Source organism: Macaca fascicularis, chromosome 2 (assembly GCF_037993035.2).
Source record: "Macaca fascicularis isolate 582-1 chromosome 2, T2T-MFA8v1.1".
Taxonomy (NCBI): domain Eukaryota; kingdom Metazoa; phylum Chordata; class Mammalia; order Primates; family Cercopithecidae; genus Macaca; species Macaca fascicularis.
Genome location: NC_088376.1, coordinates 105451232 through 105474236, shown reverse-complemented (window position 1 = coordinate 105474236; position 23005 = coordinate 105451232). Strand labels below are relative to the sequence as shown.

The window sequence follows — 23005 nt, the reverse complement described above, 5'->3', positions numbered from 1 at the left end:
TCACTTTAAAGTAATGTTCAAGTAATAAATAGAAAGCAAAAGATGAAATTCCTCTTCTGGTCAGTACAGATAACTTGACTGAACACTCAGAAAAGAAAAATTTAAGCTAATCAAGTAACAAAAGCATAAAAAGGCCAAAAGATACTAATTAAAGCCTTGAGGAAAAGAACATATATTTAATACTTTATACAAACAGCCTTAGAACAGTCACTTTTAGTAGTAATATACTTTGGCTAAATGATATTTAAATTATTAACTTTCAGGGAAAACTAGTAAAATTTTAGAAAAATCTCTAGCTTACTTCCTCCAAATTTCCAATTAGCTTGCCTAATGTACTATACATGGAAGAAGTTTAATAATCTTTTTAGGTGTTTAATTTTTATACAGTAAATTTATTATTCAACTGAATTGAAGCTAGACTACAAGACCAAAAAAATTATGTTATAGTAAGTTACAGGAACATATCTAAATTAAGTATGTGTATACTCAATTGTATCACAAAATTATCTAAGCAGGAAAGCCCTGTGAAACAAAAATTTAAATAGCAAAATACAATTTTAAGGTACAAAAGTATCTGCCACAGGGAACAACCACAAAGTGGCCTAAAGCATTAGTTTTAAATTGCTACATAATAGAACCAGCTAAACAGCTGTTTCCTACTAGTTCAAAGGAAAAAAAAATCTGTGATAAAGATCACTTAGAGTTATTTTAATTCCAGCAGGAATATCCTTGAAAACTAATTTAAATGTCCTTTTAACATTCATACAAACAAATCTTCTTCAGAACAAACAGAAACATAGAAAACTTTAAAAAGTGATTACCTTGGGAACAGGCTTCTGAAAAAGAGTAGTAATCCATTTTCCCCCAAAGGAAATATAAAAGACTATTATAACACTGAAGCTATTATAGCGTTAAAACCTAGTAATATTAGATTTCATTACAAACCTCTGCAACTGACTTTTCTAAGGCTTTTTGGGGCAAGTGCAATAGTTAGATTTATGCAGATGCTACTATTATAAGAATAAACACAGTCATAGTTCTAATATACAAAAGAAAACATACAAACCTTTGAAAAAGGAGGAAATTCAACTTTTATTCAAAGAAATTGCTTGGTTTAGGGGAAAAAAAACTCCACAACTAGACTCTTTTCCCTGATGTGAAATTAATAACCCATTGGGAAATGAAAAAAGATACAGAAGTATGTATGAAATAATACACAGAATTTTCCAAGTCTTCAAGCAATATAGAAATCCAGCCACAACCTGACCCAGACTGTCCATAAATTTATTAGGAAGGGTGCAAGGGAACAGAATTGGAGTTTGTGTTACTGAGCTTCGTTCTCTTACCTTTTCATTTTGCAAAAGACCACATTCTCTATAAACAAAAGAATATGTTGACAGTTTTAGGCAGGAAGATAGGAGTTTTCATGTATATAGTTGCCTAACCTCCATGCTGAAAGTCATGTTTAACCATAAAGTTAGCCTTAATTAATCTTGTCAATTAAAAATTATATATTACAATATAATTTATCCCCAAATTCATGCAAATAAAGTATTTTCATGCAGCATTAGTTTCATGCAAAAAGTGAACTATAAGTAAACCTCTTCTCATTAAAAGTATATGATCAAACTTGCTTTAATATCAGAACTGAAACAAAAGACGGTAAAATAAGCCTTACCTTTAAAATATCCACCATAAATTGATTCTCCACCTTTTCCATTACCTGCAAATAATGAGTTACATTAAGCCATAATGAACATTAAAAATATACTAACACATAAATCATTTTTGATAGCTTCAATTTGCTGAAGGAAACCTTGGAATGTTATAATTGCTGCAATAATCAAAATTCTCAAGAGTCCTCAATTAACTTCATCTTTAAAATATATGTCAAATCCCATTACAATAAATACCATAAAAAAAGCCATCTTCACAATCCACTTATTTCAAACAGTAACAACATCAAAAACATTCTAGAACAAAAGCAATCAGACAGTACTTTGGCATTCATTGTAAAGGAATTCACTAAGTAACTATAATATTAATAAACTGCATAAAAACAAGATAAAATTTCTTACGTGGTACTTTGCTTTTTCATACATTCTGGATCTATAATATTCACTCATCCAACAAGTACTCACTGACCACATTTTATATCATACTGTAATTGACACAATATTTAGAACTAAGAGTAATAATGAAATACTTTAGAAACTGATAGATGGAGTTATTAGGAACACAACTTTTAGCTCTACCTTCACTGAAGTCCCCACCCTGAATCATAAAGTTTTTAACCACACGATGGAACGTAGAACCTTTATAACATAACTTCTTCCCAGTTGTTTTCCCAAGGCCTTTCTCTCCTGGAAAAAAAAAAGAAATGAAATTTAATTATACATATATCTTTCCATAGAAAGAACAAACCAATTAATCCTGTGTCAAATCTTGCTGGGCACTGGAAGAGATATAAGAAGTAGATGACATGATAATTTAACATACACACATGCATGCAAACCAAAATAAATAATACAAAGCAGCACGTAAATGTAAAATTGTGTGGTACAGACTCTACATGCTATAGGACCTAATATTAGACACACTTGTCACTCTAGTTAAAGAACGAGGTCAGGCACAGTGGCTCATGCCTGTAATCCCAACATTTTGGGAGGCCGAGGTAGGCAGATCACTTGAGGTCAGGAGTTTGAAACCAGCTTGGCCAACAGGGTGAAATCCTGCCTCTAAAACAAAAAAAACAAAAATTAGCCAGGTGTGGTGGCGCAGGCCTGTAGTCCCAGCTACTCAGGAGGCTGAGGCAGGAGAATCACTTGAATCTGGGAGGTGGAGGTTGTAGTGAGCTGAGATCACACCACTGCACTCCAGTCTGTTTTGGAGACAGAGTCAGATTCCGTCTCAAAATAAACAACAAAATTAAGGAGTTAGGGCAAAAATTGCGTATGTGTATCCAAGTAAGAATTTAAAATTTCAGTGTGTTCTAATTTTTATTTTATTTTATTTTTTTTGAGACGAAGTCTGGCTCTTGTCCCCCAGGCTGGAGTGCAATGGCGCAATCTCGGCTCACTGCAAGCTCTGCCTCCCGGGTTCAAGTGATTTTCTTGCCTCAGCCTCCCGAGTAGCTAGGATTACAGGCGCCTGCCACCACACCCAGCTAATTTTTGTAATTTTATTAGAGACAGGGTTTCACCACGTTGGCCAGGCTGGTCTTGAACTCCTGACCTCAGGTGATCCGCCTGCCTTGGCCTCCCAAAGTGCTGGAATTACAGGCTTGAGCCACCACGCCCGGCCAGTGTGTTCTAATTTTAAAGTAACATTATAGATGTTTCCCTCCCCATTTTTTCTATTTATTTAAAATTTATTGTAAAATTTGGAATACTAAATTTTTTCAAAGTAGTGAAATTCATAAAATTCCATCAAATCAGTTTTGAATGTGTGCTATTATTTTATAAACTAAAATGTATAGAGAAGATTCCATTACATAATGTAGATTCTTACTCTTTTTCATTTTTGAGATCATTCCTTTCTAATATCTTCCCCTTAAGAAATGCTTCCCTGATTTCATATAAAAGTCAGTGTAAGTAACTCTTTTTTTTTTTTTTTTTAATTCACAAAACTAATTTCACAAGTCCATTATAATTTCAGGAAAATATCTATTCTGTTCAGCAAGGTAAAACTGTAAGACACAGCTTCTCATCGGAAATAATAATTCACTTACCTGAGCACAAGCAAAGGAAGTTTTTGCATGTTTTTGGACATATGTCTGAGAAGAGCTGAAACATAATGCGACCAACTGAAATAAAATACATAGGGGAAAGAGTAGTAAGCAAGTTAAATATATCATTTTAATGGGAGAAAGAAACAGGGCTAACAAATTAGAAAGTCTATTTTTATAATTCATTTTAATTTGTTAAAAGATGTAATGGGAAAGCATTTAACTGGGTGATGCCTATGAACAAGAACACCACTTTATTTGTTATTGTTAAAATTTACATGCAGCCAAAGTGGTTCCAGCCCCAAAATTATAGGATTTTAAGTGTGTTTTAAAGGAACTTTGTATTATTAGATTCCTTGTAGTAGTATAGTCCCCTATCTGAACTATAATCTTCTTTAAAAATACTCTCAATAGTTGTTTGATTTATGCTTGGGCCCTTCCAGTGATGAGAGTACATCAACAGATAGTAATTCTGGCCAGTATTGTTAAAAAGAAAGGTCTCTGTCTCTTTATTTTCAGCTTTCTTCCTTTAAGCAAGAACTGTTAAGAGCCACCTTCCTGAATTGCACTAATCACACTTAAAATTCACATTTTAAGCTAGGCATGGTGGCTCACACCTATAATCCCAGCACTTTGGGAGGCTGAGGCAGGGAGGGTTGCCTGAGGTCAGGAGTTTGAGACCAGTCTGGGTAACGCAGAAGAATCCACCTCTACAAAAAATTTCAAAAATTCGCTGGGGAGGGTGGCACATGCCTGTAGTCCCAGCTACTGGGGAGGCTGAGGCAGGAGGTTCACTTGAGCCCAGAATTTCAAGGCTGCAATGAGCTATGACCATGCAGTGAGCTTTGATTGTGCCATTGCACTCTAGCCTAGGTGACAGAGCAAGACTTAAAACAATGCCTCCCATTCTATTCCCTGAGAGAGCAGAAACAGAAGAGGTTATGGTTCCCTACAACAAACACGAAATTACAAGGAAAAGTCTGTAACTTCAATTTAACTATGCCAGAGAAAAATGGTTCTCAAACTTTGGTCTCAGGGTTCTTCTAAACTCATGATTGAGCTTTTGTTTATCTGGTTCATATCTATTGCTATATACCATATTAAATGTTAAAACTCAGAAATGTTTAAAACAAGAATACACACGCACACGTTCCATTAGCTGTCAGGGCAGTGATATCATCACATATTAAAATATAATCTCTGGAAAACTTGACTATATATTCACAAGAGAGCACAAAAGGTGAATCATAATCTATTACTATAAAAATAGTTGTGACTTTATGGACCTGTTGAAAGCATATCAATAAAATAAGAAATGCAGTTCTGATTTGCAATTAATAACTCTCGAGTTCCTTTTCCCTTTATTCTACAAGATCTTTTCCATTATAAACATTTTTATTTATTCAAAAGGACTTACAGAATAAATAAAAATTAACTGTGGACCAAGCATAAATTATGTTCAGAACAGATACAAAATGATTCTGTATCACTAAGATTGTAATTTATTCCTGGCCCTATTAGTCACTTCCTTTGAGGAGGAAACAATGATACTGCATTATAGACATCTTTAATGGGTAAAGCGGGATCATGTGAGAAGACCTTCCTGTGTCAACACTCTTAGCCTATAGCTTTAAAAGAGCCAAACTATAAAGCATTTTCAAAACTTTGTAGCTATTCTTAAAACCTAAGGGAATGAACAAAAAGACAGAAAGCAAGCAAAAAGGAGGACTCACGACTTGCAAGCAGGGAGCAATGTATCTAAAGTCATTTCAGAATTTTAAAAAAATACCTATAATATCAGTAATAGTAACTATCACCCTACTTATATAGCAACATTTTACCAGTATAATAATTGTATTTTCATCAGTCTTCATAAATCCCTGGGAAATGGCTTAGCTGGTGTCAAGTTCAAAATCATCCAGCTTTGTATACCAGAAAGACTTAGACCTTTGCAATCCCTGTAAGATGGCTACTTTTCAGGACAGAAGACATAATCCAAATAATCAAAACGTAGGGCTTTTCTTAGGACCACAGTAAATTCAACATCAGGTGTTTTTTGTTTTGTTTTGTTTTTTTTCAAAAACTTGTAATGCCTCAAAATGAAAGCTGGTCAAAGTTTCAAATGTTCTTAGTTTCTCCTTAACAGATGATTGGAAATTGTGTACCCTCCAGTAGTATAATACACTTGAAAACAGTTAAAATGTGATTACATTCCTATCCAATATTCAGAGAGGGACAGCTAACTAGAGTGGTTTAAAAAAAAATAAAATAAATCTCGGCTGGGCACGGTGGCTCACGCCCATAATCCCAACACTTTGGGAGGCTGAGGCAGGCAGATCACCTGAGGTCAGCAGGTCAAGACCAGCCTGGCCAACATGGTGAAACCCCATCTCTACTAAAAATACAAAAATTAGCTAGGAGTGGTGGCAGGCGCCTGTAATACCAGCTACTCGGGAGGCTGAGGCAAGATAATTGCTCGAACCTGGGAAGTGGAAGTTGCAGTGAGCCAAGATTGCGCCACTGCACTCCAGCCTGGGCGACAGAGCAAGATTCCCATCTCAAAAAAAAAAAAAAAAAGAAAGATAAAACAAATCTCACCTCTAATATCTTACCCTCTTCTAGCTTGGTGCAAAAAAAAAAGTCTTTTGCCCTCTGAACCTCATGGCACAAGGGATAGGGCAGAGGTTTTTATGTCCTCTATGGCATTATGTTGTTAAGAACAAGAGGAAAAATACAACAAAACTGAATTGTTTTCACTTCAATAACATGGTGCAAGGTTAAACACTGGCACACCAGAAAAATAATTTTAAGATCCTGAAAACACATATTAACCCAATCAGGTTTGCAAGGCATGACAAAGGCTGAACTATGGATATTCAGACATTAGTTGAGTCTACTTTCTTAAGTTAAAATGTTTGTATATATGCAATTTGAAGGGATTAAAAACAAAAAGGTCAAAAAAACCACAACAAAACAGCATTATGATTTCTACCTTTATAAAGAGGTAACCTAGTATTAATTTCCTTCAAATTAAATCCTGAGATTGAACACTACAGGATACAGACTAGCAAATACTAACTCGAACTGAAGCTCATTAGCAAGATTAACAGGTTTTCAACAAACATTTTTTACTGATGTGTATTATTTTATAGAAAACAGGCTACCATGTGATGATACTTTTATTTTGAAACTCAGACAATATTTTAAAGGTATGGTCTTTAAAGAAAAAAAAAGGCAATGTGGTTCATTAGTCAAGTTAGTAAATATTTTCGGTGATGGCAAGCATAAACTATGATTACAAAACATATTGAAGATAAAAAAAATTAAGCTGTAATTACAATAAAGAACAGACTGGAATGAATTTGCATAAGTCTCTCTGACTCCCAAACTGATGAGAAAAATGAGTTTGCCAGTAACCCCAACTCTGTAAAGAGTTAAGAACCCCTGCTGATCATGCCTCTTTGGAAACTAACTGCTGCTGACTGAATAAATAAGATCTAAGAAAAATTTATTACTCAACAAACACTACTTATAATTTAGTGGAATTTAGTAATCTTTTAGAATCAGTCAATACTGACTGGGCACACCTGTAATACCAGTGCTTTGGGAGGCAGAGACTGGAGGATCACTTGAAACCAGGAGTTCAAGAATCAGTCAATACTACTGATAATATTCTTATACATAGTTTTCGTCCACAGAATTAATGTTATGCCAATAAATACACAGCTCTATAATGATAAGACTAAAATCTACAGTTAGTGTAAGCATTAGTATGTTGCTTTTATACATGGTTAAGGACAAAAATGACACAAAGCAGGACTAGTTTCTAAATTTAATCCGAAAATACCAACATTCAGATCCTTAAAAATAAGACAGGGGAATAATATTAAGATTAATCAGGTAGTATCAACACATGTTAAGCTTTGGCTACAGACAGGAAAAGTCTATGCCATGGTGTAGATTCTAATTTGGCCACCAGATGAAAGGAATAAAATCACCAAGTACACAGATGGAATAAAATCAAACATCATCTTTCAATACTGTTCCTTGTTTTCAGAAATAGTTGCACTGGAATTGCAGAGTCAATGGTTTAAAAAGGAGACATGTATTACGTACATAGAAGATATGGTAGTTGGAAAAGTGAGCATCAAGTAGAAAAATGTTGCAGGGGTTGATATACTACAGAAGGCAAAGAGTAGCCCTTAGAACAATTAATTACAAGCAAGGGTTGAGGAAAAGGGCAAAGGTTAAGAACAGATCACACTAGGTACGCAGAGGGCAAAATTTAGGAAGAAGATTAAGAAACAGGAGCAGCATTTCAATAACACTGGGCCATTTACTCAAATTTACTGAGATCTTACCCATATGTCAGGGAATCCAACAGCATTATATACTATTGTGCCTGAGTTTCAAGAACAATATAGTGCCTGAGTTTCAAGAAGCTCACATCTTGGCTCGGAATGACACATGGAAATGCAGTTGCTACACAATATGATGAGACATAATTAGTATGAACTAAGGGCACTTATATAACCTAGGTCTGACTGATGTGTGTGAACACAGAGAGATAAGAGACCATGACTGCTTTACTTACCACTATATTCCCCAGAGACTTGCGTAGTGCCTGGTACAGAGTTAGGTGCTCAAGAAGTATTTAATAATACTACTACTCAAAACAAAATTATTCAAAGACAGATTTACAAAATACACTTTCACAAATGAAGGAACACCCAAATATACAGATCAAAATTATTCACTACATACCAGGAAAACGTATGTAAGTGGAGCAACACCAAGATATCAATTAATAAAGCTATTTATTTTTGGAGATAAAAACGGAAAAAAAAGCTTCCTAGTATCCAGGCAGTAGAATCATATCGCTCACAAAGAAAAAAGAAAGAAGACCAGCTTCAGACACCTTACATTACAAACTGGAGACAACTGAGCATGGTCTACCATTTTTAAGGAATAATAGTCTGTGAAATAAGAATTCTATACCTAGCAAAAGAAATACAATTACATTTTATCCCAAAATATCTATTTGAATACACATCCCTGAGATATAAGTCAAAGAATTAATGAACGAGAACTAGTAGGAAGAGTGGCATTGGGCACTGAATCTTAATACCTTACAAAATTAAACCTAAATCACTATAATTATGGTTTTAAAATAAAAGGAAATGAGGCCAGATGTTAGAGCTGCCAGGTATGACAATGCAAACAGTGTTAATTATGGTTTTAAATGTTATCAGTATTAGGAAACAAAGTTATGTAATGGCAACATTTTTTTAAGTACCATCTAAAAATGTTCTTCCTTTGGAATAGGTAATGTTCTCATGACTCAAAAATCAGTGGAAAAAGGTACAGGATGAGAAGACTTGTTCCCACCCCTATCAACAGGTACTCACTTTCATTAATTTTCTGTGTATTTTTCCAGTTTCTTTTCATACACAAGCAAATATTGATATATTCTTATTTTTCTTCCTTTAAAAAACGGTAGATTATGCACACTGTATGGCACCTTGCTTTATTTACTTACTAACATACCATGAACTTTTCTTATGTCTGTGATATAAAAATAATCTATGTTATTTTATTTTTTAAGAGGCAGGGTCTCGCTCTGTCCCCCAGCTTGTAGTACAAAGGCACAACCTCTGCTCACTGCAGCCTCAACCTCCTGGGCTCAAGCAATCCTCCTGCCTCAGCCTCCTGAATAGGTGGGAACATAGGGGCATGCCACTATACTTGGCTAATTTTTGTATTTTTGTTGAGACAGGGTCTCACTATGTTGCCCAGGGTAAAAATAATTTCAACTGGAGAAAGGTAGTGGGGAATCAATAAAAACCAACAAGAAGGATTTGGACTGGTGAAAGAAAATACATATCCTCATACTTCATAGTGGGAATCAACAGGTAGACTTTCCTGAAGCAGACAGAGAGGAAATAAGGGTTTAAGCATACTTTTCTTTTCTTTTTTTTTTTTTTTTGAGACAGAGTCTCACTCTGTCACCCAGGCTGGAGTGCAGTGGCACGATCTCGGCTCACTGCAATCTCCGCCTCCTGGGTTCAAGAGAGTCTCCTGCCTCAGCCTCCCGAGTAGCTGGGATTACAGGCACCTGCCTCTACGCCCAGCTAATTTTTTGTATTTTTAGTAGAGACGGGGTTTCACCATGTTGGCCAGGCTTGTCTTGAACTCCTAACCTTGTGATTTGTCTGCCTTGGCCTCCCAAAGTGCTGGGATTACAGGCGTGAGCCACTGCGCCCAGCCAAGGGTTTAAGCATACTTGAACAGGTATTCACCGGTAGAACTAACAAAATTTTACATCTTTCAAGCTTCTTTGGTGGGAGGGGCAGCAACCTAATATAATATATAAAACAAAGGAAATAGCAAAAAAACAAGAAATACAAGACCAAAACAACTTAATTATTTAGTCACATGAAGCTTTTTCCATGACATGTCCATAAACACCCAGCTAAAGGTTTCCTGCAGATAGTACAAGCAAAAACTCAAAAGAGAATGTATTTACTGGCTCATGTAGTTATGACAAAGGATATTAGTGCAGATCAGAGAATCAAAGAGCCAAGATGTCAGGAAATGAGGCCAGATGTTAGAGCTGCCAGGTCTGACAATGCAAAAAGTGTTAAATACCACTTATTCAACCCAATCACTTCATATAGTCATAAATATTTTCATTAATGAATAAAGCTAAAGATAAATTAATCACTTAGGAAGGTAAAAGGAAGAATACCAAAATTTAGAAAAAAGAATTATAAGATAGTATGTAGAATAAAAAACAGGCCCAATAAAGAAACTAAAATGCTGCTAACTATCAAAAAGAGTGCTGCTATTAATTCTTCAGACACAGATGAATTACTTCTAATCTTCAAGTAACATTAAAGTGTAACGCCATATCAACTGTTCTAGAGCACAGCAAAAGATGAAGAGTTTAACTTTTTCGAAACAAAGTAAAATTGAAACCAAAGCCTGGGAGAGATGATATAAAACAAATTTAAAACCCCATATGCCAATCTCATTTTAAAAGAGACACTATTCAATATTAGGAAATCTAATATAGTTTATTGACATGAAGGAAAAATCCTATAAAAATCCCATGAGAGAAAAAAAAAAAACAAAACCCATGATAGAAACCAAAAGCCCACAGTGAAATTCAACATTCATATCTACTACAGAGATAAAATATATTTTAAAAAAGAAAAATATAAATTAGAAAAAAGAAATTCAACATTCATTCCTTTATATAACACGCATATTCTCAGACACCTTTCAAATCAACCATCAGCAGTATGTTTAATGGTGAAACACTCCTATAACATTAATTCCACTTAAGAAGAAACAAGTCAAAAGTAGTTGTTAGCATCACTACTGTTTAATGCTGTTTCAGAAATTCCAGTCCACGCAAGCTGGGCGTGGTGGCTCACGCCCATAATCCCAGCACTTTGGGAGGTTGAGGCAGGTGGATCACCTGAGGTCGGGAGTTCGAGACCAGCCTGACCAATATGGAGAAACCCTGTCTCTACTAAAAATACAAAATTAGCAGGTATGGTAGCACACTCCTGTAATCCCAGCTACTTGAAAGGCTGAGGCAGGAGAATCACTTGAAAGCGGAAGGCAGAGGTTGCGGTGAGCGGAGATTGTGCCATTTTGCGTTCCAGCCTGGGCAACAAGAGCAAAACTCCATCTCGAAAAAAAAAAAAAGGAAATTCTAGTCAATGTAAGTAGACAAGAGGACAATATGAGAGATTTACAAGTAAAAAAGAGCACATTTATCATCATTTGAAACGTTATACACCTAGAAAGTCCAAAAGAACCAACTGAAATACCAACAAATACTGAAGTTGTTGATATTGATATTACGACAAACAAAAACAAGTAGAAAAAAAAATACAGTAAAAATCACATTCTCAAAAGCAACAAGAAACATTCTAACCACATAACCATAAGAGTATAGGATCTATAAAAACAAAACTCCAACTTTCAGAGGCATAATGCCAACCTGAATAAAGGGAGAGATACCTTGTTCTTGGACAAGACTCAAAATTGCAAATGTGCCCAATATTCTCGAGAGTAACCTATAATAACTTAATTGCAACCTTCAAAAATACCAGTGAGACTTCTGAGGGAACTTGACAAAATGATCCTAAAGGTTGTCTGAAAGAATAAATGTGCAATTCCCCTGCTTGAACTTTTGTTTTGAAATTTTCAAATCTACAAAGATGTTTTGCCATATTTATCCCTCTCTATACACACAATCTTCTGGAACAAACTGAAAGTTAAAGACACGGTGACACTTCACCCCTAATTATTAATACTTCAGCTTATACTCCTAAAGAATAAACATATTCTGCTACTTAAATCCAAAACCATTACTATACCCAAGGAATTTAATAGTGATTATCATCTACTCCATAATTGTGGCATAATATGAAATATTACATTTGACCTCTGTCCCCAGTTTCTAGCAGAGTGCTCCTAAAACTTGTAATTTTCTAAGTGATAGGACTGATAGCAGCATCTTTTGTTCTATTTGATTCCTCCCCCTCCCCCTCCTTCTCCTTCTCCTTCCTCCTCTTCTTTTTTTTTTTTTTTTTTTGATGTAAGAGTCTTGCTCTATTGCCCAGGCAGGAGTTGCAGTGATTTCAGCTCACTGCAACCTCCACCTCCGAGGTTCAAGCAATTCTCCTGCCTCAGCCTCCTGAGTAGCTGTGATTACAGGTGCTTGCCACCATGCCCAGCTAATTTTTGTTACTTCTTTTTAGTGGAGTCAGTGTTTCACCATGTTGGCCAGTCTGGAACTCCTGACCTCAAGTGATCTGCCTGCCTCGGCCTCCCAAAGTGCTGGGATTACAGGCATGAGCCACCACAACCAGCCTACTATTTGATCTTTCTTTCAGATTCTTGACAGAGAACACTTAAATCCCTTAGCATTTGCATCCAAAGAAGAGACTCCTGGCAGACTCCTAGATAGCTTCATGATAGGGGCTGGTTGCCAGAAAAACCATGCCTTGGTTAGAGGTCTAGAACGTTCAGCCTCACTTTCCAACCTTCAGAGAGAGAAGAGGTGCTGGAGATTCACTTAATAACTGATCACACATACGCAATCATACACATGATGAAATAACTGACCATACATACATATGTTTTTAGCCACAAAACCCCCTAACTGGCAGGGTTTAGAGAGAGCTTCCAGACTGGAGAACACAATGAGTGAGGGTGGCACGTCCAGAAGGCCCATGCATCTCCCCACCCTCTGTACCTACCATACCTTGCCCTAGGCATCTCTTCCATTTGGTTGTTCCTGAGTTATATCCTTTATAATAAACCAGTTATGGTAAGCAAATTGGCTTCCTAAGTTCTGTGAGCTGCTCTAGCAAATTACTGAAGCTGAGAACGGGGTTATAGGAATCCCTAATTTACAGCTGGTTGGTCAGAAGTAAGAGTGACTCAGAGGCTGGGCACAGTGGCTCATGGAGGCCGAGGTGGATGGATTACCTGAGGTCAGGAGTTTAGGACCAGCCTGGCCAACATGGTGAAACCCTGTATCTAATAAAAAATACAAAAATGAGCCGGGAGTGGTGGCAGGCGCCTATAATCCCAGCTACTTGGGAGGCTGAGGCACGAGAATCGCTTGAATCAGGAGGCAGAGGTTGCAGTGAGCCAAGATTGCACCATTGCATTCCAGCCTGGATGACAAGAGCGAAACTCCGTCTCAAAAAGAAAAAAAAAAAAAAAGTGACTCAGGACTTGCGATTGGCATGCCCGCAGTGGGAGCAGTCTTGTGGAACTGATTTCTCTTAACAGGTGGAATATGACACTAACTCCAGGTAGATACTGTCCAGAATCAAATTGAACTGTTGGACACTTAGTTGGCTTTGAAGAATCTGTTACTGTGGGAAAAAACTCCTCATAATAGTCCATATTCAAATTTACCCAACTACCCCTACAATGCCCTTTCTGTTTTTTTCCCCTTTTCATTCTTTTTAACGGCTGAATGGAATTCTGTTGCTTGGCTGTACCAAATTTTACTCAACCAATCCTCAACTGATTAGCATTTGAGTTCCTTCTAGTTTACTGACAAATATACATCTATTTTTTAAAATCCAGGAACCTCATTCAAGCATTATATACCCATTTGGTTTTCATAGGTTGGCCTCTTTTAATGTAAAACAGTCTCCATCTCCCATCTTTTTTTTTTTTTTTTTTGGGCACCCTATTAGAAAGCATGTCAGTTTGAACTGTTAAAGTACCTTCATAACTGAGATATTAGCCACATCTTAGTTGTAAAGGAATTTTCCTCCATTTTAAATTAATAATCTGTTGGATGATACTTCGCACACAGCACAACTTTTCACCTGTGGTTTGGCCACTGATGACTACTTTCTGAACCAGTTATAACCCTGGGGGTTGCAAAATGATGATTTTTCTGATTCCATCAATTCTTCTGTATCTATCAAACTTGAATCTTTCTGTTAAGAGCTGCACGCACCCACCCCATGTCAAGAGCAACACAGTATCAAGAGAAAAAGGGGCCTGGATCCCTCACATGGACAGCTCTGATCTGCTGAGTCTGAGTCCTGTGTGACAGAAAAGCAAAACTTTTTTATTGTTTTAAGTATTGTTATTTAACCTTTATGTTAGAACCAATCTTAACATTTAGCCTAACTAGTACAAGGTATCTTCACATGAGGGTAAACTATACAATCACTAAAAGTGATTACATATCAGAGGGCTGAGGTGGGAGGATCACTTGAGGCCAGGAGTTTGAGGCTACACCACACTATGATCTTGCCTGTGAACAGCCACAGTACTCCAGCAGGAGCAACACAGTGATACTCTGTCTCTAAAGAAAAAGTAAAAGGAAATTTTTTTTTAGGGATAGTATCTCACTATGTTGCCCAGGCTGGTTGGTTTCTAACTCCTATGCTCAAGCAATCCTCCTGCCTTGGCCTCCCAAAGGCCAAGGCATGAGCCACCGTGCCTGGCCAAGAAAAAAATAAAAATTTGAAATAAAAGTAAAGATAAAATATTTAAAAATGTTAAAAAGTGATTAAAGAGCCGGGCGTGGTGGCTCACGCCTGTAATCCCAGCACTTTGGGAGGCCGAGGCGGGCGGATCACAAGGTCAGGAGATCGAGACCATGGTGAAACCCCGTCTCTACTAAAAATAGAAAAAAATTAGCCGGGCGCAGTGGTGGGCGCCTGTAGTCCCAGCTACTCGGGAGGCTGAGGCAGGAGAATGGCGTGAACCTGGGAGGCGGAGCTTGCAGTGAGCCGAGATTGCGCCACTGCACTCCAGCCTGGGCGACAGAGCGAGACTCCGTCTCAAAAAAAAAAAAAAAAAAAAAAAAAAAAAAAAAAAAGTGATTAAAGATTAATTGGTGTTTAATAAAATAAACATTGCTGAATTAAGAATCAGGCTTCAATTCTTTGTACAAGTATACATACATAGTTAAGGAGTGAAAGCAGGAATTCAGGATTTCACTCTACAGCACTAAGTCTCTTGGACTTTAAGATACAGTCTCTGGGAACAAAAGGGACCAAAATCAAAGTTCTACCTGCACAATACCTACAAAATCAAAGTTCTACCTGCACAATACCTAAGTATGAAAGCCCCTTAACTCAACTTAGTGTCCATACTCCTGCACATGCAATGCTTAAAGCAACTTTTTAAAAAAAAGTCAGATACTGTGCTATATATACTTAACAAATACAGACTGCTCTGTAAGAACAGTGATAAGATTTTTAAGAAACATTGCATTATCGAAAATCACACAAAAAAACAACTGTTTCCATAGAAAAATGGGAACTGTGGGGGACAAGGGAGTTTCTAGTTGCAGTAAAAATATTTTTTTCTTTAGGAGTATCAATAATAAATTTTAGCTATTAAGAGGACATTATAAAATCTAAACATCATTGAGGAAACCCTACAACTGACCACACCTCATTTCTGCCTCCATTCCCAGCACCATCATTAGCATAGTGGCCTTCAAATCAGTTAGGACAAACAAGAATGACTCAGAGCAGCAGTGCTATGCAACTGCTCTTCTCTCCCACGCCACTCTTCACCACCTGCTTATTCGATTGTTATACCAAACAGCAGTGTGCCTAATTAAAATTGTGCTCCTTAATCCACCCTATTAGAGTAAGTTCATGTTACAAAAACACAATCTATAAGATGACATTATTTAATTACTCTGCTCAACAATCTTATTATGTAAGCACTATTACACTGGAGTCCTATTATTAGGTTAATAATAGAACTAATAGCTTAATGAGCATATACAGCGCAAGTCATTTACATTTCAGGCCACTGCATCTAGTCACTCTACTCATGAGCTTATGACCTAGGGTGACCTTGAGAGAGGAGATGCATTTCTCCTACTCCCTCAGTACAAACCAGATCCCACATGCTTCTCTTAAAGTAAGAGTTATTTTGAATGTGAGTCTAAAATTAGTTTAATTTTGAATATAAGCAAATTTTCCTGTCCTGTTAGCTTTGGAACCAAATGAAGAACAAAATTGTATAGTACTTCCATTTCACAGAGGTTGTTAAACGGCTTGACCAAGGACAGAAGTAGTACTCAAACATTTGCCTGAATCCTTTGTCACCTCTTAAGACTAATTTCTTGGTATCACTTCCAAATACTTTACAATGTTTGCTAAAAACACATTTTCAAGTCTATTTTTATGAATCTTAAGCAGTAAAGCAAATCCAAACATAACAGTAATTATAGTAAACGTATATAGTTAAACATACCGACTAAAAGACATTCTCAGTGTGGGACAAGACCCATCTATTTGTTATCTACAAGAAATCCACTTTAAATATTATATAGAAAGGTTAAAAGTAAAAGGATTGAAAATGATATACCATGTAAACACTAATAAAACTGAAGTAACTATATTCATATCTGAGGCAAAGGAAACTTCAGAGCCAGGAAAGTTACTACGAATATAAGGCGTCATTACATAATAATAAGAGTTCACTAAGAAGACAACAATCCTAAATATGTATGCACCCACCTAAGAGCCTCAAAATAAATGAAGCAAAAACTAAAAGAACTTAAAAGAGAAACACGGCTGGGCATGGTGGCTCATGCCTATAATCCCACCACTTCTGGAGGCTGAGGCAGGTGGACTCCTTGGGCGCAGGAGTTCAAGACCAGCCTGGGCATCATGAAGAAACCCTGTCTCTACTAAAAATACAAAAAATTAGCCAAGCATCGTAGCTCACACCTGTAGTCCCAGCTACTGGGGAGGCAGAGGCATGAGAATCACTTGAACCAGGGAAGTAGAAGTAGAGGGTGTGGTGAGCCAAGATCATGCCACTGCACTCCAGCATTCCAGCCCGGGCAACAGAGCAAGACTCAGTCTCAAAAACAAAAAAACAAAAAAAGGAGAGAAATAGATAAATCCACAATTACAGTTGCAGACTTCAATACTCTTGGTAATCAGTAAACAAGCAGAAAATCAGAAAAGATATAAAAGAACTGACCAACACTAATAGCCAACTGGATTTAACTGACATTTATAGAACACTCTACACAAAAACAGCAGAATGTACACTCTTTTCAAGTGCACGAAGAACTGAAATCATGTGTGTTCTCTAGCCATAATGGAATTAAATTAGAAGTCATTTGAGACTGTCTCAAAAAAAAAAAAAAGGGCATCAAATCAACAATCTATGCTTCAACATTAAGAAACTAGAAAAAGAACAAAATAAAAACTGAAGCAAGCATTAGAAAGATAGAAAGAAAGCAAGCAATGAAATTGAAAACAAAAATAGAAACAAAATTCAATCAGATCAAAATCCGGTTCTTTGAAAAAGTAAAATGAATAAACCTCTAGTCAGACTGACAAAGGAAAAAGACAAAAGGCAAAATTATCAATATCAGGAATGAAAAGAGACATCACTACAGACTCCACAGATATTAAAAGAGGCTGTGGCAAACAACTCTAAGCACATAAACTTGACAACTTAGATAAAATGCACCAATTTCTTATTAATAAAAACCACAGGCTGGGCGTGGTGGCTCACACCTGTAATTCTAGCACTTTGGGAGGCCAAGGCGGGCAGATCACCTGAGGTCAGGGGTTTGAGACTGGCCTGGCCAACATGGCAAAACCCCGTCTCTACTAAAAAATACAAAAATCTGCCAGGTGTGATGGCAGGTGCCTATAATCTCAGCTACTCGGGAGGCTGAGGCAGCAGAATCATCTGAACTCGGGAGGCGGAGGTTGCAGTGAGCCAAGATTGTGTCACTGCACTCCAGCCTAGGCAACAGAGTGAGACCCCGTCTCAAAAACAAACAAACACAAACAAACAAATTTTTAAAACCCCACAAACTACCAACACTTAAGAACAGACCAAAAAAAAAAAAAAAAAAGAGAGACGATGTAAATATTCTTACATCTATTAAATCAAAATCTTAAATGACTAAACAAAATTATAAGGAACAATCCTGGAATCATTTCAAAAACCATCTTAATAGATTCAGAGAAAAACTCATACACAATTTAAAGACTTTTAAAATATATACCTGCATTTATTCAGTGGCTTTATAATTCAATAGTTAACTTATTTGCTATAAAATGTGCACATTTCTATGGACAGTAATTGAAAAGACATAATGTGCTGTATTCACCTGAATTTTTATCAATACTTCTTCATCTCTCATTAATGTGGACAGTGTGGCCATTCTTAAAATGATCTTTCCTTATCAAAGTAAATCAAAGATACTGTTTTGTATTTATATCAAGTGAATTATTAACTATACAAGTAGTCAAGAGTATTACTTGAGTAAATACATACTGACATATGTATTAATGGTTAAATCCTACAAAACAGGATACGATACTTCATACAAGTGAAGTGATCCTTAAAAGTTGTGTAAAATCAGCTGGGTGCAGTAGTTCATGCCTGTAATACCGGCACTTTGGGAGGCCGAGGTGGGCGGATCACTTGAGGTCAGGAGTTCGGACCAGCCTGACCAACATGGTGAAACCCTATCTCTACTAAAAATACAAAAATTAGCCAGGGGTGGTGGCGCATGCTGTAATTCCAGCTACTGGGGAGGCTGCGGCAGGAGAAATGCTTGAACCTGGGAGGTGGAGGTTGCACTGAGCCGAGATGGCGCCCCTGCACTCCAGCCTGGGTGAAAAAGTGAGACTTCGTCTCAAAAAAAAAAAAAAAAAAGGTTGTATAAAACCCACTATTTAGTTAATATACTCAAAAAGTGCTAGTATTTTATGAGACTGAATCATATGAAATTGCCAATTATTAAATGATTAAACCTAGAACAATGTAAGCACTGCATTCCTTGTTTTGTATGATTCAGCATTCTCAAGAGTGCTAATCATATCTACCCATCTATCACAATGAATTACCTTGGATGTTGAGGACTGAGGTTCATTGAACATTTGTCAAACATTTTCTGGAGATTTTTCACAACACAGGTTATGTGCAAATCTAGGACCTCAACATTTACTAGGAAAGGAGTACTTAACCACAGAAATTTTTACTTGTACTTTCTTAAGCTTTTTAAATTTCTTTTTTTGAATTTTTTTTTAGAAACAGGATCTTGCTCTGTTGACCAAGCTGGAGTGCAGTGGTGCAATCATAGCTCATGGCAGCCTTATATTCCTGAGCTCAAACCATCCTTCCACCTCACACTTCCAAGTACAGGTGAGCACCACCATGCCTGGCTAACTAAAAAAAATTATATTTGTAGAGACAGGGTCTTGCTATATTGTCCAGGCTGGTCTCAAACTCCTGGCTTCAAGCAATCCTCCTGCCTGAGCCTCCCCAAGTACTGGGATTACTGGTATGAGCGCCACCGTACTTTTATCTTTCAGCAATCTACTATTTTTCTTTTCTTTTTTTTTTTTTTGAGACAGGGTCTCGCTCCATTACCCAGGCTGACATGCAGTGGTATAATCTCTACTCACTGCAACCTTCGCTTACCAAGCTCAAGCAATCCTCCAGTCTCAGCCTCCCAAGTAGCTGGGACTACAGGCAAAAACTAAGAGAGCCACCACGCCCAGCTAATTTTTGTATTTTTTGTAGAGATGGGGTTCACCATGTTGGCCAGGCTGATCTCGAACTCCTGAGCTCAAAATGATCCACCCGCGTCTGCCTCCCAAAGTGTTGGGATTATAGGCGTGAGTCACCGAGCCTGGCCTATTTTTAATTCTTAACAAAAAATAACCCTGTTATCTGACGCATGGATTCACTACAGAATAAAGATTAAAGTCCATCAAGGCTTTCTAGTAACTCTAACTTAAAAACAAAGATCAATCAAGGCTAAAAACATTAAAAAGAGAGAGAAAAGGCAACCAAATTTTTAGGATTATCTCATTCCTTTGCTCAAAACTCTTTAATATCTTCCTACCTCACTGAGTCAGTCCTACAGGCCCTTTCTACTATTCTCTTCCCTCTTCTACTCCAGCCACACTGGGCACCTTGCTGTCCCTCAAACATGCAAGTACAGTCCTCTATTGTTTAATAACCAGGACGGATTCTGAGAAATGTGTAATTAGGCAATTTCATCATTGTGTGAACATCATGGAATGTACTTAAACGCACCTAGATGGTACGGCCTACTACACACCTAAGCTATATGGTCTATTTGCTCCTAGGCTACAAACCTGTACAGGATGTTACTCCACTGAATACCGTAGGCAACTTTAACACAATGAAGTATTTGTGTATGTAAACATAGGTAAACATTAAAAAGTTACACAAAAAAAAGTATTCTATATAAGACCACTGTTAAGAGACAGAAATGTCATTTGGCGCCTGACTGTATACTACTTCTCACCTCAGGGCTGTGCTGTTTCCCTCTACCACGAATGCTCTTCTTAAATATGGCTCACTTCATCTCTTTCTGATACCTGCTTAAATGTCATCTTCTCAAAATGGCCTTGTCTGACCAACTTATTAAAATAGTATCCCAACTGCAAGTCACTGTTTTCTTCCTAGTTGTCTGTCTTCCCCCCAATAGAATATAAACTATAAAAGGAAGAGTGGCCTTTGTTTTATGCGCTGCTCTATCTCCAGACCCTAGAACAGTAGCAGGTTCTCATAAGAATATGCAGAACAAGATGTTGCACAGTGTATATCTATGCCTCCAATTAAAACTTCTGTCACAGATAACAAAAAAACCTAAGAAAACAGTTTGAAACCCTGCACGCTCTGCTACTTAGAATAAAGTAACTATGCTCTAGAAGGAAATGTTTCATTTTCAAAAAAATACACTTTAACAAATGGCTGGACTCCCAAAAGACAAAACAGTAACGCTACGTGCATGCATGCTGCAATTCTGCTGATACAGAATGCTCTGGTTTATCACAAAGGACGTTCATTAAGCCATTTTCCCAGGAACCACGAAATTCTAGCTAAAGATTCTTAAGGAAAAATAGAGGCAGCGTTAACATTAAAGTAGTGATATATCGTGATTAGGAAACACATTTCCTACTAGTTGAAACTTCATGGCACCAAGCAAGATAACCGGAAATCGGATCGGAAGTGTCTGCCCCACGGAGACACTGGGAGAGAAAAAGTCCTCAAAGAACTGCACCTCCTTTTCTTGGCGCCAGGCTGGCTACTAGGACTCAGTCCGGAGATGCAGGGGGCGGTGTGGGGTTTGGGAGGAAGAGGCCTGGACTGCGAGTTTGGGGTGTGCCCAGGCCACCTTCCTCTCCCACTGATTTTCTCTCAAGAGAAAATGGAAAGTTGACTGCGCCTCCTACCCGCTCCCAAAAAGGACGGGGGGAGGGTTACTGAGGGTAGACCCCTCCCCTTCGCCTAGGCAGGCCTCGGCCCCAGCAGCGCTCCCCAGTCTCCAGCTCACCCGGCTCCCGGTTGATCTCGATGTCGAAGTGGCACTGCGGCCGGTCCTGCGCCCCCATCGCGACCGAGGTGGCGGCAAGAGCTGGGAGAGAGGGGGAGGAAAGCGGTCAGGGCAGGGGCGAGGGCGGGGGCGAGGGCAGGGGCGAGGGCGGGGGCGAGGGCAGGGGCGAGGGCGGGGCTGAGACGAAGTCCGCGCCACGGTGCCTCACGCCGGCCCGTCGCAACAGCGCAGAAGGCCAAGACGAGGCCCCCTCCCGCCCCAGGCCTCGCGGCTCCCACGCAGCGCGTACGCATGCGGGCGAGCTCTTCACCTGGCTGGCCTCCAGCCTGAGCGGGTCCCAGTGAGCAGAGGAGAAAGCACTGCCACTGCAGCCAGACCCCAACGCCGCTAACGGAACGCCACCTCCTCCTCCGGGCCCGGCCTCCCAAAGCCACGCTAAATCCCGCGAGAGTCGGGACAAATACCGCGAGAGTACAGTCTAGATGGGGGTGGTCAACCGGAGGTGGTGGCAGCGGGGGCGCACGCTCGGGGGCGTGTCTGGGGAGCTCTCGAGGAGCCTCCAGCCGGCGCTCCTATACCTGCGCGCTCCCTGTTTGCCCCCCCCGCTTTGAAGTCAGTCGCCCAATGTGAAAGCCGTGGATGCGCCTGCGCCCTCCGTCTCGTCCGGCTGTGAGCGTTTGCGGCATTTTCGGATACCGCCAGACTTCCCTGTTTCTGAGCGCTGTGAAGGAGCTGAGTGAATTGAGGCTTTGAGTTTTCGTTAGCCAAGAGGTCGTGTCACTCTGTGTTCCTGTTGGCCGGGGATGGTTATGTCCGTGTCCTACTGTTAGGTCTTTTAGGCTGAGGAATGTGTTCCTTCCCGCTTTGGCACCAGCGTCACTGGCACCGTTTCTGTTCTGTGCTTACTAGCCATTCTGCATCTTTTCTGAAGTTTCAGTTCCAGTCTTTGCGCGTTTTTAAATCTGGTTCTTCGTGTTTAGCAGCTCTGGATACAAATGTTTTGTTAGATAGATATATGTATGTTCTGAATAAAAATCTTTTGTTACATAAATGATTGCGAAGTCTTTCTCCCAGTCTGGGCCTGTCGTTTCATTGTTTTGAGTATGTTTTTGGCAAAGTTGTTTTTAATTCTGGTGAAGTCAATCTTTTATGGTTTGTGCTTTTTCTGTGCTAGGAAATCTCTGCCTACCTCAAGTTCGTGAAGATATTCTGTGTTCTCATATATGTTTTACATAGTCTTTTACGTGTAAGTCTATGATCTAATAGCATTAATTTTTGCTTATGTTGTCAAGTGTCACATTTTCCTATCGGGATATACAGTCGTTCCATTACCATTTGTTGAAAAGACTCTTACACATTGAATTACCTTAGCCTTGTGACCAAATTTGTGTGGGTCTATTTCTGGATTT

The 23005-nt window shown here is 38.5% G+C and overlaps 1 protein-coding gene across 7 annotated transcripts in view; it reads right to left on the bottom strand.

The window, feature by feature from the left end:
• NKTR (natural killer cell triggering receptor) overlaps positions 1-22030 on the bottom strand; it is a 49589-nt gene extending 27559 nt beyond the window's left edge. For all 7 annotated transcript variants that reach the window (XR_012431045.1, XM_005546778.4, XM_005546775.4 and 4 more), the window contains exons 1-5: positions 21907-22030; positions 21597-21677; positions 3731-3805; positions 2256-2363; positions 1679-1723 (exon numbers count right to left, since the gene is read on the bottom strand). Coding sequence is in view for 6 of the 7 variants with exons in the window: in XM_005546778.4 (XP_005546835.3) it covers positions 1679-1723; positions 2256-2363; positions 3731-3805; positions 21597-21654 (286 nt within the window). In the remaining variant the exon portion in view is untranslated. The remainder of the gene's footprint in view (positions 1-1678; positions 1724-2255; positions 2364-3730; positions 3806-21596; positions 21678-21906) is intronic.
• Between the last annotated feature and the right edge of the window lie 975 nt (positions 22031-23005).